Source organism: Sciurus carolinensis, chromosome 2, assembly GCF_902686445.1.
Source record: "Sciurus carolinensis chromosome 2, mSciCar1.2, whole genome shotgun sequence".
Classification (NCBI taxonomy): Eukaryota; Metazoa; Chordata; class Mammalia; order Rodentia; family Sciuridae; genus Sciurus; species Sciurus carolinensis.
The window spans coordinates 54703578-54722226 of record NC_062214.1 but is presented as its reverse complement, the minus strand read 5'-3'; the positions used below and the strand labels follow the sequence as shown (position 1 = coordinate 54722226).

Genomic DNA, 18649 nt, shown 5'->3' with positions numbered 1-18649 from the left:
CGCCCCCCTTAGGGCAAGGAACCGCGAGCCTCCCAAGGTCAAGAAGGACGCAGCCCCGCAGTCCGGTGGACCCCTTGGCCTACTTGGGCCACGCAGCCATCGTTGGGTACAAGACCCGACGCGGGGCGGGAAACTGCCTAGAGTCCTGTGTTGCTGTAAACGCCGGGGATCGGCCGGCCTAATGCCGGGGGACCGCGGAGCAGCAGAGCCCAGAAGTGCTCTCGGGACCATTCTCGTAAACGCGGGCGGGGCGGGGCGGGGCGGGGCGGGGCTTGGCCTCGGCCCAGCATTTCCGGGGACACCGTGCCGGACAGAGGGCGTTCGCTGGACACTCCGGGCCCCCAGGGACTCGTCGGGCCGTCCTGGCAGCTGGAACGAGTCTGCAGAACCTCGGGCCGCGCCGTAGCTCAGAGGTGGCTGCGCTGGGGGTGGTGACTCACTCCAGGTAGGCGCGAGGGGCCGGGCGGCGAGGGAGCCGCAGCCCGGTGGTGACAAACGAGGCCCCGGCAGCCTGGTAGCCTCCGTCCCCCACACCCCGAACTCCCACCTCCCGCCCAGCCCCTTTCCCAAGAGGGCGCCACCTGCACGCTCTAATGGGCACCGGCGACCGCCTCTGGGGGAGCCTGTTGCCATGGCAGCGCAGGAGGCTGGCCCAGGTTCCCATGGCCACCGGGGGCCTCTGCTCCGAATCCTTTAACTGCGTCTTACAACACCCTCCTTACGCCAACCCCTACTCCCGAACCGGGAATTCTGACCCGGGAGGGAAGAGTAGTCACTTGGAATTTGAAAAAGGCTTGGGGCACTCCTCATGGTGGTCCGTGTTTGCCCTCTGAGTTAGGCCCTTTGTTTTGACTTTTTTCTTCTCTACAACAACAAGGTGGATTTAGGGAATAGGAGAGTAAGGAAGTGAGTACCTTGGAAAAGAGGAATCTGTTGTGGCCTCTCCAGAGTCATTCTGATCTAGCACAAAGGTGCCGAAACCCTGGGTCATCAGGGGAAGGTCATTAAACCTCTGCTTACATTTCCTCACCTGTAATGTATGTTATTTAAGAATCACAGGATTCTTGTGAGGGTTGAATGCCATAAGAGCTGGGAAGCATACAATTAAAATAAAATTTCCCCCATAGATGCTTTACACGCCCCCTGCTCCCTCATTTTCATAGGGGAAACTGGACCCAGACAGATTAAATTACTTCTCAGATGATACAGTGAGTTGGTGGGAAGGTCAGATTTTAACTCAATCTCCTGACTGGCTGTGGCTGTTTCCTTTGTGAATGTTCTTTCAGAAGCTCAGAGAAATAAGGTATATCTCCTGCTCTTGGCTAAGGGTGATTTAAAGATGGGGATGGGGTTCATGCCTGTAATCCCAGTGACAGGGGGCACTGAGGCAGGAGCATCTCAAGTCTGAGGCCAGCTTCAGCCATTTAGTGAGGCCTTAAGCACCTTAGGGAGACCCTATCTCAAAAATCTTTTAAAAAGTGCTGAGGTGGGGGAAAGGTTTGGGAATCATGTGGCTCCGTGGTAAAGAAACCCTGGATTCAATCCCCAGTACCAAGAAAAAAATAGATGGGAATGGGACTGGCAGTGTGGCTTAGTGGTGGTAGAACACATGTTTAGCATGTTTGAGGACCTAGGCTCAATCCCCAGTATCAAATAAATAAAGAAAATTAAAGTTGGAGACATTGGCAATAGGTGAAGAAAAGATGGGAAATGGAGGCTTTTTCTTGGGGGAGAGCTGAAAGAGTCTCTCTCCCTGGCACACAGGTCTTGTGTCCTGGACTTTCACTTTAATGTTGTTATCTAATAGGAACTAGAGCATTCAGCCACTCCCCCAAATACTATCCCTTCTGAAGCCAACAAAGCTGAGACTAGAGACATATGAGTAAGAAAACCCTTTGCCCTAAAGCAAGGAAATGGGGTTCTAGTCCTACCCCCACTGGTGTGATACCTTTCCTTTGAAAAAGAGGAAGGTGGGAAAGAAGATCCAGGAAGGAGCATTTGAATGAATCATTTGGAAATGATTTGAGACAGGCAGCTAGAGCAGAAAACTCATTTATTCATTTAGTAAACATTTACTAGGTGCCTGCTATTTCCAAGTTCTGCCCTGGGGCTGGAGATTTAAAAACCTGAGTTAGGCAGGTCTGGTTCTTGCACCCAAGCAGCTTATAGAAGAGACGGAAAGAGAGGGATGGGATGTGTAAATGAGTGTTTTACTACAGCATAATGAGTGCCTTAATGGAAACCTGAGCTGAGTGCAGAGGGAACCCAGAGGAGCAACTCCGGAAATCATCAAAAACAGCAGGATTCTAGCCTGTACAGCCTAGGAGCACTTCTGGAGCTCTGCCAGGTTGGCCCTGGCCACTACCTTAGTTGGAGACAAAGGAATGAGTAATGGAAGTGTCTAAAGAAATGTGGGTGAGGATGGGTTCTCTGGAAAGAAGAGTTTAAGGGATCCAGATGAACTGTAACTGTGAGGCAGCAACCATTTCCTTCACATTATCAATGATGCTTAGGCGGCAGCAAGTGCCCCAGAAACATTGGTTGAAAGAAGGAATGAAGAAAGGAAAGATGAAGAAGGAAGGAAAAGAGGAAGGAGAGAGGGAGAGAGGAATTGGAAGGAAGGACAACAGCCCATATTATCTGAAGAGGAGATGGCTTTAACTTGAGAGAAAATCTGGTTGAGATTCTGACTCCATGTGGGCCCTGGAGTAGAAGATCTGGGTTCTGATCCTAGTCTTGACTTAGCACTTGTGTGACTTGAGCAAGTTTGAGCCTCTCTCTGCTCAAGTTTCTTGTCTGTATAGTGGGAATAAATTGTAACTTGTATCTCCCTCTGTTGTGAGGATTAAATAACGACTAAATGTAAAAAGGTCAGCAGTGTTAAATTTCAGCTTTGATTTAGGTCGAAAGAGTTTGCCATATATTTCACATCACAGTTATATAACTGTTCCAAAGTAAGGTACGATTTCTTTTTACCTGATAAAGGCTAATTTTTTTGTTTGTTTGTTTTTGTACTGGGGATTGAACCCAAGGGTGCTCTGCCACTGAGCAACATCCCTAGACTTTTTATTTTTTAGTTTTTACTTTTAGACGGGGTCTCACTAAGTTGCTCAGAGCTTGCTGAGTTTCTGAGGCTGGCCTCCAATTTGTGATCCTCCTGCCTCACCCTCCGGAATTACTGGGATTATAGGCATGTGTCACTGCACCTGGCTTGATAAAGGCTAATTTTGAAAGTTCCCTGTATCTATAGAACATAACTTAAAGAAATGGTTCTTCATCTTTTTGGGAGGGCAGTTTTTTGTTTTGTTTTGTTTTCTTAGTTACTGGGAATTGAACCTAGGGACACACTACCACTGAGTTACATTCTTAGTCCTTGCTATTTTTTATTTTGAGACAGGGTGTTAAAATAAATTGCCCAGGCTGGCCTCAAACTTGCAGTCCTCCTACTTCAGCCTCCTAAATCACTGGGATTACAGGCATGCACCACCATGCCCTACTGACAAAGATCTTTTTGAAATCACATGAAAGCTCTTATTCCCTTTCTTCAGAAATGCCATGTCATTCTTGGGGTTCACAGTATCCTGAAGCCTACCCTGGGGTTAAAGGGCTCCCTGCTTTGCTCCACATCCCACAGGCTGCAGTGAAGAGATCTAAGGCAGCATTCATTGAAGAGGCTCTAGGAGGAGCAAGCTGAGTCTGCTCTTTCAAGGGGATATGGAAACCACAAGATGGGAGACTTGGAGCTAATCCCATATGGCTGGGTAGGTCTGGCCCCTTAGAGCTCCCTCCCCTTCTGGGGCCAGGCTGGGGCCACTAAGAACCTCATGGGCTGTGGAGTTCCTGGTATGGTGACCTCCAGCCTGATGTTCACTTTACACTTATAAATGGTGCTGCTAGCAAGTCCCAGGGAGTCATGGGCCTGGGTAGCTGGTGTGTGAGGTCCCTCAGAAAAGTCTTTGATGCCCTTTCTGTGAATGTTATCTCCTGATGCCATTGCTTTAGGGTGGCAAGTGGGGACATCACTATGGGTGGGGCATTTCTTCATCCTGGCAAAGCAGGGTGGTAGTACCATCCTTGTAGCCACAGAAAATAAGTGGCAACCCATCTGTCCATTCCTACTACTCTTGTGGGCACACCCAACCTGCCCACCCTCTGGGTTCAGCATCACAGTCAAGAAAGGCTTTATCTGGGAGCAAGAGTGGCAGCCACCTAAAGTGATTGAGAAACTTTGGAATCAGAAAGCCCAACATCTGTGGGACAAAAGAGGCTGAGGGAAGAACATTGGGCCTCTGGGAAGGGAGGTTTGTTCCTTGGGGTGAAGGCAGGGTTCTGGCCTTCACAGGGTAATGCCTAGGGGTGCGGTGCTCAAAGTGGATTTAAGGGGGGAAGAGTTCAGTGGCAACTGGGGAGATAAATTTCTTATTTCTTAGGATCTTGAGAACTGGGTCTCATAAGCTGAACTGGAAGCTGAGCCTCTGTCCCAGGCCATTAGCCTTCTTGCCCCATCCTTAGCTGGTGGAACACTGGCCTTCCACCTGTGAGTGGCTACAGTGGTTTGAGTACAAGACAGAGTTGCTGAGCAGTCATTGTGCCCCTTCAGGGTGATGGGTGCCAAGCACCTGTCAGACCAATTACCCCATGTTCTCTATTCCCCCAAGGTGAGCAGACCTGAAGGCACAGACAGACAGTATCTCCTGAACTTGTGTTGGGGGTGCAGGGGAGTGACAGTGGCAACTTCATGTTCTACCCTGCCTGGGCAGGGACAGGTTGAGCCCTGCAGGTTGCACCATATCCCTGTAGGGCGGGGGATCCCCTCCCAGGGAGTGGCCAAATCAGGCCCCAACAGGCCCAGTGGGGGCGGTACCAGGCGGCAGGCTGCTCACCACAGTGGGCACACCCGGGTTTGGGCTGGGCAGGCTGGTTTTTTCTCCCTGTGAGAGTTGCAGTTTCAGCACTGGATTTGCAGGAGGCAGCTGAAAGGGAAGAGCCTAAAAGGGGGTCCTTGGCATGGGCATCTAAGATGGTTAAATGTCGTTGAGGCTTTAGACAACTTTTAGATGGAGGTTGAACTGATGGAACATGGAGCATTCACTACATTCCAGTGTTACCAATTGCTTTATAGGTGTTGTCTCATTTCTCATAACCATTCTGAAGTACTGGTAGCATCCCCATTGCAGATGAGGAAACTGAGGTTCAGAGGAATGCATGACTTTCTTTCCCATTTTTTTTTTTTTCACATGAGCATTTTACCACTGAGTTATACCCCCCAATCTAAAACAGCTTTCTTAAAGTCCACAAAATAACAGGTAGTGTTGATTTCTTCTGACAGAAGAACCTGTGTGCTCAGTCACTGAATTCTACTACTTACAGGAGAAAGAAGAAAACAAAGGAGCAGTGGACAGGAACCTGGTTTGGGGAACAGAGATGAGGCCATTTCTTTACGTTCATTGCCAGACCCTGGTTGAAAGCTGCCTGAGAGATTTGAAGGCAGTATTAGTACTAACCCTGCGTGGATGCCCTCTACTGCAGAGGGCACTGCCCCAAGGAAGCACCCAGCCCCCAGGACCTGGCAGCTATTGGCTTATTTAAAAGCACACACAGGGTGTGCCAGCTGGTGTCACTTGCTCATCAAAATGTATTGATGCTGCAGCTGAGCTGCTTACCCAGCCCTTGGGAGGAGACAGCAGCAGCGTGCCCAGCCAGGGCAGGGTGGGGAGCTGCAGCTGCAGATTGGTATAAGAGGACTTGGGGCTATGAGGGGATAGTGGCAGGGGGCCAGGGCCTGGGGAGCTGGGCCGCAGCCAGTTCGTGTCTGCAAGGCCTTGCTTGGGCAAGCTGCCAGTCAGCACCAAGAGCAGGGAGGAGTCTGAGGACTACCCCAGGAGGGGCAGCAGGACCTTTGGGTTCAAGCTCCACTGGGCTTGGCAGGAGGCCCCTCCCCCAAGGGCAGCAAACAAAGCAATGTCTTCCAGAGTAGAACTGTGGGAGCCAGAGAACCAGGCTCCCTGGGTGGGAATCAGAGCTGGCAGGCTTGGCTAGGGGCCACCCAGCAGGGGTCATTCATGCGCAAGGAAGCCCTGCTTGCACCTGGGCAGAGGTGGTACCAGGGGTGATGAATCAATATTGATGGCTTGAGAGACTGAAGGTGGCCTCCTTTGAAGGTTCTTTGGCTAGCAATTGCCCTGTGCCTATTCCCAGTCTTCCCTTTGTACTGAGCAGGAGAGACAGGCAGCAAGCAGATGTGTTCATATGATTTACATTTTCATTCTTTTTTATTTGGTATCAGGAATTGAACCTAGCTTAACCACTGAGCCACATCCTCAGCCCTTTTCTGTATTTTATTTAGAGACAGGGTCTTGCTGAGTTGCTTAGGGCCTTGCTAAGTTGCTGAGGCTGGCTTTGAACTTGAGATCCTCCTGCCTCAGCCTCCCGAAACTGCTGTGATTACAGGCATGCCTTACATTTTTATTCTTATTTTCTTTATTTTCTCTTTCTCTAGTAGACTTTATTTCTCATCATTCTCTTCCCTTCTTCTGTAGTTTCTCTTATTTTTTTCTTCTACCACCCGATCCTACGTGTACCCCCTTCCCCTTTTTGGTCTCTCTCTCTCTCTCTCTCTCTTTTTTTTTTTTTTTTTTTTTTTTGGTACTAGGGATTGAATTTAGAGGTACTCTACCACTAAGCTACATCCCTAGCCCCTACCCCACTTTTTTTTTTTTTTTTTTTTTTTTTTAATTTTGAGATGAGGTCTCACTAAGTTGCTGAGACCGCCCTCAAAGTTTTCATGTTCGTGCTCCAGCCTCCCAAGTAGCTGGGATTATAAGTGCACCACGCCCATCCAGTCTCTCTTTTTTCCCCCCACGATAACAAATATAAATTATAAGTTTACATACAGTAAAATGCACAGATCTTAAGTGTACAGCTTGACATTTTAACATTTGTACACACTTGGAAAATCAATACCAGATCTAGATAGAGAATGTCTCCCATCATCCCTCAAGTTTCCTCCTCTGCCTGCAAGTCTTGTGCCCACATCTCTCACCACAGAGTTTTGTCCTGACTTCTTTATAATGTCTTCCAATGCACATTTTACCCCTCATTCTTTTTTTTTTTTGTCTACTGGGATTTGAACCCAGGGGCGCTTAACCACTAAACCACATCCCTAGCCCTTTTTTATGTTTTATCTAGAGACAGGGTCTTGCTGCTTTGCTTAGGGCATTGCTAAGTTGCTGAGGCGGGCTTTGAATTTGCAATCCTCGTGCCTCAGCCTCCTGAGCCTCCTTAGTCTCCTGAGGGATTACAGGCATACATGCTCCATTTCACTTCTCATTCTTGTGACTTTGTCCTTCTTACATGTGTGCATGAGAGAGAACCTCAGATGGAAAACGCAGGAGAGTCAGAATGGGAGGAAGAGCAAAGTCCTGTGAATGGAGGTGGAGATGGAGATGGAGGGGCAGATTTGATGATGACTTCATCTTGCTGGCTGGGGGCACAGAGGAAGTGTTGCTTTTCTGCCCCCCACCCCACCCCCCGCTCTGTACTCCCTTTCCAAGCTGCCCCCTGAGCTCTTTATAAACACTGACAGTTCTGGCAAGAAAGACTTGCCTACATCCAAGAGTGCAGAGGGAAAGAAGAGACATGTCATTGGCTTGGGAACCACTCTTCAGCCCACAGGAAGTCCGTTCAAAGGAGATTTTTCTCTGTCAGTTGCCCTTCTGTTTCTTCTAGTCTGGGGCGAACACATTAGCACACTCACAGAAGATGGTGGAGCCCACAAGGACTGAGGCTGCCATGCTGGGGACATGGATTGGAGGGCTGTTCCGCAGGCCAGCAGTTGGGACTCTCATGTTGTCAGCCCTTTGGAGCTTGTACTAGAGTGCCATGATAGGCAGTGGGGGTTTGGAAGACAGAAGACCTGTCACTGCCCTCGAGGGCTTGCTGCCCAGTTGGCACAAGACATACTTTTGAAGCATTTGAGCAGCCATGAGCAGGATATAATTAACCACCAAGTGAGGCTGCAGCAGCCCCTGCCTCCTCTCCCTAAGGATGAGTATAGCCATCAGACAAGCCCTGTGTTGCCAAGACACAAGGCAGACCAATCTCGCTGCCACTTTAGGAACTATCTGATGTGGAGATTCAGGTTCTCAACAAATTCTAATTGAGCAGGTGGCCACAGATCAAGTGCTGCTCTAGGTAAGGGCAGTAAGCAGAAAACAAAAGGAAATACTGTAACCAGTACTTTCGTTTTGACAAGATTTCTTGCAGGGTTTTCCCATAACATTCTTGTGGGTAATATGGAGAAATGTGGGCTGAACAGTGGAGTTTGGAGGGCACATAGATAACTGCTCAACCTACAAGGGCTGTTGGTCTATTTTAACCCTAATGGGGATCTCGTGACATTGCCACTGGGCTGTTTTCAGTTGTCTTACTTATTTTTCCCAAATGAAGAACTAAAGGATCAGCACAAATATACCCATAACTCTATCTTTATTGACAAACTGTTAAAGTTTTACCACAGTCATGTTCTTGTTCTTCCTTCCTAACACACGCATGCACTCACACACGCACACACACACACACACACAATTTGTTTCTGCTGAATCATTTGAAAGTAAGTTGTAGATATCTTGACACTTCACCTCCAAAAACTTTGGTAGACATTTCCAAAAAACAAGGACTTCATCATACATAAGAAATATCATTATCATACCTAAGAAAATGAAATATATTGAGCATGCCTGTAATCACAGTTACTTGGGAGGCTGAGGCAGAAGTATTGCAAGTTCAGGGCAACTTAGTAAGACTCTATCTCAAAAAAATTTTTTAAGAAAAGAACTGGGGCTGGGGGCTGGGGAGATAGCTCAGTTGGTAGAGTGCTCGCCTCGCAAGCACAAGGCCCTGGGTTCAATCCCCAGCACCGCAAAAAAAAAAAAAAAAAAAAAAAAAGAACTGGGGATGTAGCTCAGTGCTACAGCACCCCTAGTTTCAGTCCCCATACAAAAAAAAAGAAAAAAGAGGAAAAGGAACAAAGTCAATAAATATCAACTGGGCATGGTAGCACACATCCCAGTGATTTGTGAGGCTAAGGCACAAGTTTGAGGTCAACCTCAGCAACATTGTGAGATCTTGTCTCAAAATAAAAAATAAAAAGGGCTGGGATGTAGCTCAGTGGTAAAGCATTCCTGGGTTCAATGCCCAATACCAAAAAAGAAAAAATAATCCAATTAATATCATCTTACATCATCGATATTAAAATTTTCCCAATTGCTCCATGGTACCCCCCCACACCAAGATCCAATCAAGTTCATTTATTACATTTGATTATTATGCCTTTTTAGTCTCTGAACCTTAAACAGTCCCCTTTTTTGGCTTTTACTAGATTGATCTTTTGGAAGAGTTTAGACTAGTTGTTTTGTAGAATGTTCCACATGCTGGATGTGTTTGGTAATGTCCTTGTTATTAGATCTGCTTTAAACACTTTTGGCAAGAATGCCACAAGATTAATGTTGAATACTTCTGATTGCATCAAATCAGGAGGTAAATTGTGTCACATAGTCCTATAACTGATGATGCTACTGGTTAAGATGGTGGCCACCAGAGGGTCTGGGGATAAAGCTCAGTTGGTAGAGTGCTTGCCTTGTGAGCACAAGGCCCTGGGTTTAATCCCCGGTACTGCAAAAAAAAAAAAAAAAGATGGTGACCACTAGGCCACCAGATTTCTCTCTTAGAGACATTTGTGGGACAGACTTTGACACCTTGCTAATACATACTTTCCTAATAATCTGCCACTAATTTTTTCACGTCCATTGAAAATTCTTGTTTGAATCTACATTTTTCAATTCCATCATTTCTTCTACATTTATTAGTCAGCATTTTTCTGTAAATAAAATCTTCCTTTCCACCCCTTCTCCTTCTCTGTCTCTGAGTTTCATTGTGAACTAATGGATTATATTTGAATTTGATGCATTAGAAGCCATTATGCTATTCAATGCAACAAGTGGTCATCAAGCTGACTCCTAAGACCCTTCCCTGCAAAAAAAAAAAAAAAAAAATTTGCTTAGAAAAAGGAAAAGGCACCTCCTAGTTTCTTTTGACATGAACCCATAAGTCTTCGATCACTCTTTGCTTTCTGGCCCAACAGACTATCCTGTGTTTACCTCATACTTTTTCTTTCATTCTCCAAGGAGTCCTTATTCCTTTTTAGTTTTTTTTTTTTTTTTTTTTTTTTTTCAGTACTGGGGATCGAACTCAGGGCCTTGTGCTTGCGAGGCAAGCACTCTACCAGCTGAGCTATCTCCCCAGCCCCTCCTTATCCCTTTTATTGGAAAGTGGTATGTAGAAGCCAAGACCTGGGAGCTAGATCTGCTCATCCATTATTTTTATCAATGACTTGTATAAAGGCATAAGGAATGCTTAACTAAATTTCCAGATCACTCAAAGTGGGAGGGGAAACCAAATGTATAATGGAAGAATCAATATTCAAAATGACTTCAGGAGGATGAAACCTGGGCCAGAATCAATACATTTAAGAGAGATAATAAGTCCTATGTTGAATTGAAAAAGCTAATTGCCTAATTTCAGATTTGGGGAAAGTCTTTATTGGATCTGAGTGGTATAAAAACTAGTTCTATAGGTGGGAGTGGTGGCGCATGCCTGCAATCCCAGCAACTCAGGAGGCTGAGGCAGGAGGATCGCTATTCAAAGCCAGTCTCAGCAACTTGGCGAAACCCTGTCTCAAAAAGAAAAAAAGGGGGGGGGGGGATGTGGCTCAGTGGGTAAGGACCCTCTCTATTCAATCCCTAGTACAAAAAAAAAAAAAGAAAAAAGAAAAGAAATGCTCTTGTTGTAAGTTAAAATGAGCCAGCAGTATTTTGTGACTCTTAGATTACACTCGTTCATTCATTCAAACAATATTTATTCAGGTTGCCACCATATGTCAGCACTGTTCTAAATGCTTAGGATAAGTTAACAAATCAACCAAACAAAATTCCTGCCCTTTGATATTTATTCTGAGATGGGAACCACTGACCATTGAGCAGAGAAGAGGGATGACCTGATTTTCTTTGATAATAGGTATCAAACCCAGGGGCACTTTACCATTGAGCTCTATCCCCAGACCTTTTAATTTTTATTTTGAGACAGGGTCTTACTAAATTGCTGAGACCTTGAATTTGCGATCCTCCTGCCTCAGGATCCAGGGATTATATAGTTATGAGTCTGTGCCTGGCTCTTTTCTTTCTTTTTTTCTTTTTCCGACCAGTCTTTTTTTTTTTTTTTTTTTTCCCTAGACACAGGGTCTTGCTGAGTTGTTTAGGGCCTTGATAAGTTGCTGAAGCTGGCTTTGAACTCAGGATCCTCCTGCCTCAGCCTTCTAAGTTGCTGCTTTTTTTTTTTTTTTTTTTTTAATTGAATGCAGGACCCTAAACCACATCCCCAGATCTTTTTATTTTTATTTTGCACCAGTGTCTCGCTAAAGTGTTTAGGGCCTTTATAAGTTGCTGAAACTGGCTTTGAACTTTTGATCCTCCTGTCTTAGACTCCCCAGTCACTAGGACGACAGGCAAATGCCACAGGGCCAGCACCCGTGGAATTCAGTAGCCAGTGCTGGGAGCCCCTAGTCTGCCTCATCTGCACCATGTGCACACAAGGATGTCAGAATGGTGGATGTGCAGAAATCATGTAACATGAATAAATTTGGCTTCAAGAAAGGAAACTTTGGACCATTTGGAGTGCTGTGCTCACTCTTTACCTGCTGTGGGAGAGGATGTGGCAGCAGGGAGGCAGGGCAAAAGGTTGTGGCTCAGAGGATATTGTTTTGGCTAGGGGTGAAAAAGAGTTGTCCTCCAACTGCAGCAAATTCCAGGAGACATGGTTTCCAGGGCCATGGAACTGAATAGCAGAGGTTTTCAAACTCCTTTTAATTGTAGTTAAAGAAGGAATTACATTTTACTGTAATCCTGTGCACACTTAGGAAAACCTGAAACAGGTTTCCCAAAACTTATCTTCTGTGATCAATGAACTCTTGAGATTTCTAGGTTGGTTTTTCACTAAATCGATTTCAGAATTCAGTAAGGGATTCAGTCTACTACTGAAAACCCCTGGTCTCAACATTGCTGAACTCCACCCATGGGGATATTGGGAGTCAGGAGGATTGTGGGTGGCTACCTCTGGGATTCCATTTCAGCCTTAGTGGGTCTTTTCCTCTGCCAGTGCACGAGCATTTGTGGAGAAGATCTCATTTCCTTAGCAGTGCAGTGCATTAAATTCTCTTATCCCACTTAAGCTAATTTTGCCGCCCGCGCCCTCTCCCTCCCCCCCGCCCCACGCTGGGCTTCGCGTGCACAGAATTTTAAGCATGGGCAAACCCCTGCAGGGTACCTAGACTTAAGTGCTGAGCCTGTAGTGAACGCCCAGCCAAGACCTGCAGTGGATTGACCCGTGCGGAAATTACATTCGCAAGCAACCATCCCCGGTGTCTGCACGAGCTTAGCTGAGTTCATTTGCTCACAGACCAGTGGATGCCAGGAACCAGGGTTAGGAGGAGCCGCACATAAAGGAAAGAGACCAAGGTCTGACCTTCCCGAGGCACACAATTCTCAACAAAGGGTCGCAGAGGAGCCGTAAGGGGGCTCGGCCCCGCGGCGGGGAAGGTCTGAGAGGTAGGGCGGGGACCTAGGGGTCAGTTCTTGTCCGCGTTCCAGCGCTCCAACTCGAGGCTTGGCCCCTCCAAGTGCACCAAGCCTACGTCCCTAGTGCTTCCAGCGCCCAGGAAGAAGGAAGAGGGAAAGGGAGGGTTGGGCAAGGAGCGGAGCCCAGAGAGGCAGGACTAACCGCCCAACTTCCTCCTTGCCCTACTCTCCCTCCCTCTCCCTCCGAGCGGGGCTTGCTGGGGAGCGCCAGTGGCGGGACGTGCGATCGGCTGGAGGATCGCGGGGTCAGTGTCTGCCAGCGTCGCCGCTAACCACGTGACTCGTTCCCCCATCGCAGTCCCCCACAGGTCTGCGAGGGGAGGTCGGAGGAGTGACTCGGGGGCTGGACTGCGGGGCGGGGCTGCAGCCTGCGACTCCAGTTAGCAACCTGAGCCTGAGCTCCAGGACGCCGTCTCTCGCCTTGGTCCGAGGTCGACGCGCCGCGATGGGCCGGGCGAGCCGGCCAGCCACCCTGCTGTCGCTACTGCTTCTCTCGCTGCTCCTGTTGCCACCGCCTCCGACGCGGGCTCTCAGCCCCCGGATCAGCCTGCCACTAGGTGAGTGCCGCTACGACCCGCGGGGTGCACGGAGGAGAGGGCTACTGGAGTAGTGCCTCGTGCGGAGGTGACCGTGACAAAGGAGGGAGGAGGGGACCTGTCGAGGGCTTGGGGTCTGTTATGATAGCTCTTTTAAAAGTGCTGAGGGGAGGGAGGGAGAGGAGAGGGGAGCTATGAGGCCGAGGGCCTCTTTTTTCCGTTTTCTTTCTGGGCTTGGAGGGGGGGTTTACTCTCTCCGTCGCCGTTCATCCCCTAGCGTGATGCAGTCTCGGCTGTGACTGGGGGCCCCCCGGTGCTTGCCACTCAGCGGCCAGCCTGCCTATCTACTTGTCTTTGATGCTGGCCAGAACTGGCCGCGGTGCCGCCCCCTGAGCGTGGCTCTGGGTGGCGAGGGTCTGGTGCTTGCTGTGCTGTAAACACTGGGGTTCTGGTATTCCCAGCAAGTCACAGCAGGGTCAGAAACGATGGCTGGCGGGCTTCCGATCTTTCCTCCCCACCCCTCCATCCCTGACTGACCGACAAGGAGGGAACCCCTGGCCCACCATCGCTCCAGGCCCTGGGAGCGAACCCTGCTTAGAGTGTGACCTGGAATGCCATCCTTTTGGGCCACATTCCTCTCCTGGTGCTTACATCTGCCTCTGGCCGCCTCCCTTCCCAGTCTTCTGCTCTTGCCTGTTTTTACTCTCAGCTCTTCTTGGGCCCTCAGGCTGTGGAATCAGAGGGACCTGAGTCCCCAGCCCAGTAAGGACCTTCTGCTCCCCTGTTTCTTTATTTGCAAAGAGGACTCAGGCATGGGTACTTTGCAGAGCTATTTTGTGAATTTGATAAAACTAGGTACAGTATGTGGGCACAAGGCTTATAGGTGCCCAACAGATGTTTCTCCAAGCCCTTTAACTTGCTGGTTGTCACGTTGTACAAATTAGAAAAAGCAAATTAGAGGTTACAGACTGAAACAATTCCAGGTTCCTTCTCACAGCATCCCCACCCCTAAAAACATCCTATTTACAAAAGGAAAGAGTAGAATCAGCACTTAAATTAAGGCAGGGCTCCAGTGACTTGAGTAGCCCTATGTTAACCTCTGTCTGAAGCAGACATCCTGGGTTCAGATCCTGCCTCAGCCACTTAGCACCCATGTGACCTGGAGCAAGTTCCTTCTGTGGACCGTATTTTCCTCATCTGTAAAATGGGGATAATAATAGCACCTAGCTCAAGGTTATGAGTATGAAATCATAGAACTTGGTACAAAAACTGCTCAGTAGGTGTTAGCATCATTCATGCTATGCAGTAACCTCAGACCATTCCTGCGCATTCTGCACAGAGCTCGGGTGGTTTTACCTAAGGAGGGGATGGTGCTGGGGTGACTGTAGTCCCTTGGGTGCTCCAGCTTGTGAAGTGAGGATAAACAGGTGTGTTCAGCCCCAGGATCCAGGATGACTGCCTTGCTACTTCTGCTGTAACCAGGACTCTTTTGACCTTCAGACCCTCTCAACTTTGGGAGAAGGTGAGGTGAATGGGGATCAATGCTCTGATGGACTCACTTACACCTAGGGGAAACTGGACTGGCTCACAGGGTCATGACAGACACAGTAGGTGTTGTGTCCAACTCAGGAACTGGATGGGACCTCTCCCAGGGTGACTTGAAGGCAGGATTGGGGAACCGTGAGGGGGAAATAGGAGGACCTGCTTCCTGAAAACATCTAGAACTCTTAGTTATTAACTGCACAGCTCTAGCACCTGGCTCATTTCTGCAATTTCGTGACTATTCTTAGGCTGTAGTAGGGACTTCTGTCACACACCATCACCCATCCCTGTACAGGTCACATTAGTTTATCCGGCAGGACTATCACAGATTTTTACAAGGGTGTCTAACTGAGGGGTTCCCAGGGCCTGAAATGCAGTCCATAGTATTCACCAGACTGGAAGTCCTAAAGAAAAAGACCCCTTCTACTGTGCTTTTGGGGCCAGGTCTTCACAGATGGGATCCCTTTTCTGGTTCTACCAAAGCCCTGGAATAGTTCAGCAATATTCCCGCCACCTGAACTATGGAGCACATTTTCACACCTGACTGAACTACCACATCTGGGATACCTCCCCTCCCTGACCTTCTGCCCAGCCCTTGATACCCACCTCTACCTCCTATCTACACACAGATCCTTTGACTATCTGGGAGTCCCAAAGGGGAATGCTCTAGTGACTGAACAGGCTCACCCTCTGAGTGTGGCTTGAGGCAGTTTCCTGCCTCATCCCTGGGGGCTCATTAGATGTTCCTGGCAGCCTGCCCATCTTGGGCAGGCCTATGGTGACCAAGGGATGCTTGGCCCAGGGCCTGTGGGTCCTTCCTTCACATGCCTCTCAGAATGAGAAGCGTGGAACTGAAGACCACACCCCTTCTTCATGCCACCTACCTTCCCCTACTGAATTCCCACCCAAACCTCCCAAGGATCAGGATAGCAAGGACAGTGGGCTATGTCCACAGCTTAAAACAAATCCATTGAAGTGGGGCATCTAGTTGCTCTGCATCTAGGGTTGTTCCTGGAAAACCCCCACCATTAGTGTTGATGAACAGCACATTCTTGGGGCCTTTAGGTGGTGAGGGCATTTATGACCTCACCCAGTGTCCAGTAGGAGGAGGAAGACTGGGAACAGGCAGTGGGGAACAGGGTCAGCTGGAAGTCTCTGTGAAAGAAATATTTGAGTGAAGAGTGTGGAATTTGAGTTCTTTTGCACTGAAAAATTGCCTTTTAAAGTTCTAGAACCAGAGCATTGTCAGGGGTAGGAGTGATGTTGACTGCAGGGTCCAGTGCCTCCCAGCCTGACCAAGTGAGAAGAAACAAAACAGACCTGCTTCCTTTTTCACCAGAGTCCTATGGATTCCCCTTATTTGGGCAATTTAAGGGAGTTGTTAATGTCCCCCTGCCCAAGAAGTACATCACTGGAAAGCTCTGGGCACAGCATGTCTGAACCAGATTGAAAATAAGTCTATAGGCCTGCAAACCACAGTCAAGAAAGAGCCTGTGAGCAGAAAGAGCTAGAGACCTTTGCACGAATTAGCTGCTTGTCCTCTGATCCTGGAGCAGACACCCAAAGTGAGGGGTGCCTTGAGGGGCTCATGAGGCTCATTGCTTGTTTAGTCTTCTCCCACCCTCCTTGATGTGGCCTCAGCTTGGAATGAGTCTTTGTCTTAAGCTCTGTCCCATCTGCTGGCCTTTTCGTGGTTCTCTAGGGCCAAATGGAAGGGTTGTAACTGAATGCTAAGAACCTGGTTGGGGGCTGGGAATATAGTTCAGTTGGTAGCGTGCTTGCTTCACAAGCACAAGGCCCTGGGTTCAATCCCCAGCACCACAAAACAAATGAACAAAAAAAACAAAACCTGATTGGGAAAATTAACTCAAACCACCCTCACTAACTACACATCCCAGGGCAAACTCTCAGCCTTCTCCAAGACTGTTCTCATGTTGGTAAGATAAGAATAATAGCTGGACCCATCACCCAGGCTTCTGAGAGGATTACATGAAATAATGCATGTAAAGTGTCTGGCATGATGCCTGGCACGTGCTGCGTGTGTCCCCCGTAAAAGACAGCAGCTTCTGCTCTGCTGTGCTAGAAAGTCCCTCCAACCTTGCTATGTGAGTCTTTTTGCACCAAGTTGGTGGACACTGTGTGAGTGCTGGCTCTATACAGCCCTCTGCTAGGTGCCAAGGCTGCCAGTACTGCTCCTGCACAGTAGAGTCACATAGCTTAATTAGCCCCTTTTTCAAGTGCTCCAGGTTTGGCCTTTTCAAAGTCCTCCTTTGAGTGACTGTGCGAGCTTAGAGTTTTCCTGGGCTGGTACACAGGCCTTTCTACAGCAGTTGAATGTGAGTTATGCAGGGGATAGGGAAGATCAGAACTGGAGAGGGACAGGGAGGGAGAGAATATCCAACCCCAAGCAGATGAGACTCTTGGGGCAAAGGGGAACTTTGATTTCTTTTTGAGGGGGCAGTACTGGGAATTAAACCCAGGGGCACTTTATCACTGAGCAACATCTCCAGTCCTTTTTATTTTTTATTATGAGACACTGAGTTACTTTGGGCTTCACCAAGTTGCTGAGGTTGGCTTTGAACTTGCAATCCTTTGGGAGGCCTGAGCCTCCCAAACTGCTGAGATTACAGGTGTACACCACTACCCCAGTGCCTACTGCCATTCTTAAGGCCAAAAGCCTTTCTTCCACTTCTAGCCCTATGAGGGTCTCCCTGGTCACTCTTTAGCCACCACTCTTTCGTAACCACTTGTGCTCCAACCCCAACATGGCAGGAGCCCGTCCTTTGACCTTTAGGTGGTACAGCTGGTATTCTAGCATTTGGAGCTTAGACGAATGTAAAAGGCGAGGTGACAGGGATAGAGCTACTGTGGGCACCAGGCTTTCATGGTCTTATCTTATAGGTAAGATAGCTGAGAATCACAGAGGGAAGGATTTTGTCCAGGGCATAGTTCTACCACCCAAGCCTGTGATCTGACCTATCTCCATGGGACCTCTGTGCTTTGCTTTTGAGGGTTTGTCTGGAAACCCATCTTCTAGTGTAGCAGGCTCCAGAGAGGTGGGGCCTGCAGTGAGGGGCTTTCAGTGGGGATGTAAGTGGGAGACAGAAACTCTCGTTCCACCATACTCTTTAAGAGGATCTAAATCAACCAACATCCCTCCCCATTTTTGGTCTCTTGTTGCCCATCCTTCAGGAGAGGCACTTCCTCCAGGAGAGGAAGGAAAACTGCCATTGTGGAGCACCCACTGTTCCAGGTGTGCTTGTAGGTGTGGAGATGTGTTGTTTTATCTTGTGCAAAAGAGGAACACAAGCTTAGAGACACCCAACTAATATTGTCAGGGTTGTGCAGCTAGAAATACAAGGGACCAAGCGTGGACCACAGTCCTCTAACTCAGGAACCTCCTTTAGAACAACTGCTTCTTGCTTCACCTGTGAGTTGGACAAAAGCAGCAAAATGACCCAGCTCAACTCTTGGGTCATCAATAAACTGTGTGATTCCATCTTGTAAAGAAACCTATTGAGACCACTCCTGGACAGGACAAGGGAGCCAGCTGAGGCCCCCGAGGGCATGGCCACATTTGGAAATGTGGCAGAGCCCAGCAGACTTCGCCAGGAATGCAGTGCATGGGAGACAGGGAGCAGATGTCTCAGAGGTTTGCAAATTAGAGGGTGGTGAGCCAGAGTCAACCTGGAGATGTATTTTCTTTGGCCTCCAGGTAACAGAAAATTTTTAATACTGGCTGATATTCAGAACTAAGGAAATTTTATATAAAAATTCAAATTTCCAACTTTTCAGAAGACCTGGCAAGTCTGTACCCCCTTTCCATATAGCAGTAAGCATCCAGGGCTATGGAGGAGGCACTGCTTCTGAGGGCACTCCTTC

The 18649-nt window shown here is 48.3% G+C and overlaps 1 protein-coding gene across 3 annotated transcripts in view; it reads left to right on the top strand.

The window, feature by feature from the left end:
• Positions 1–308: 308 nt before the first annotated feature.
• Positions 309–18649, top strand: part of Sema4b (semaphorin 4B) — a 37570-nt gene continuing 19229 nt past the window's right edge. The window contains exons 1-3 of one of the 3 annotated variants that reach the window (XM_047541403.1): positions 309–445; positions 3635–3761; positions 12998–13246. In XM_047541403.1, the coding sequence (XP_047397359.1) occupies positions 13135–13246 (112 nt within the window). In that variant the 5' untranslated portion in view covers positions 309–445; positions 3635–3761; positions 12998–13134. Of the gene's footprint in view, positions 446–3634; positions 3762–12983; positions 13247–18649 lie in introns of those variants that run through there. The other 2 variants (XM_047541402.1, XM_047541404.1) reach the window with 2 other exon arrangements.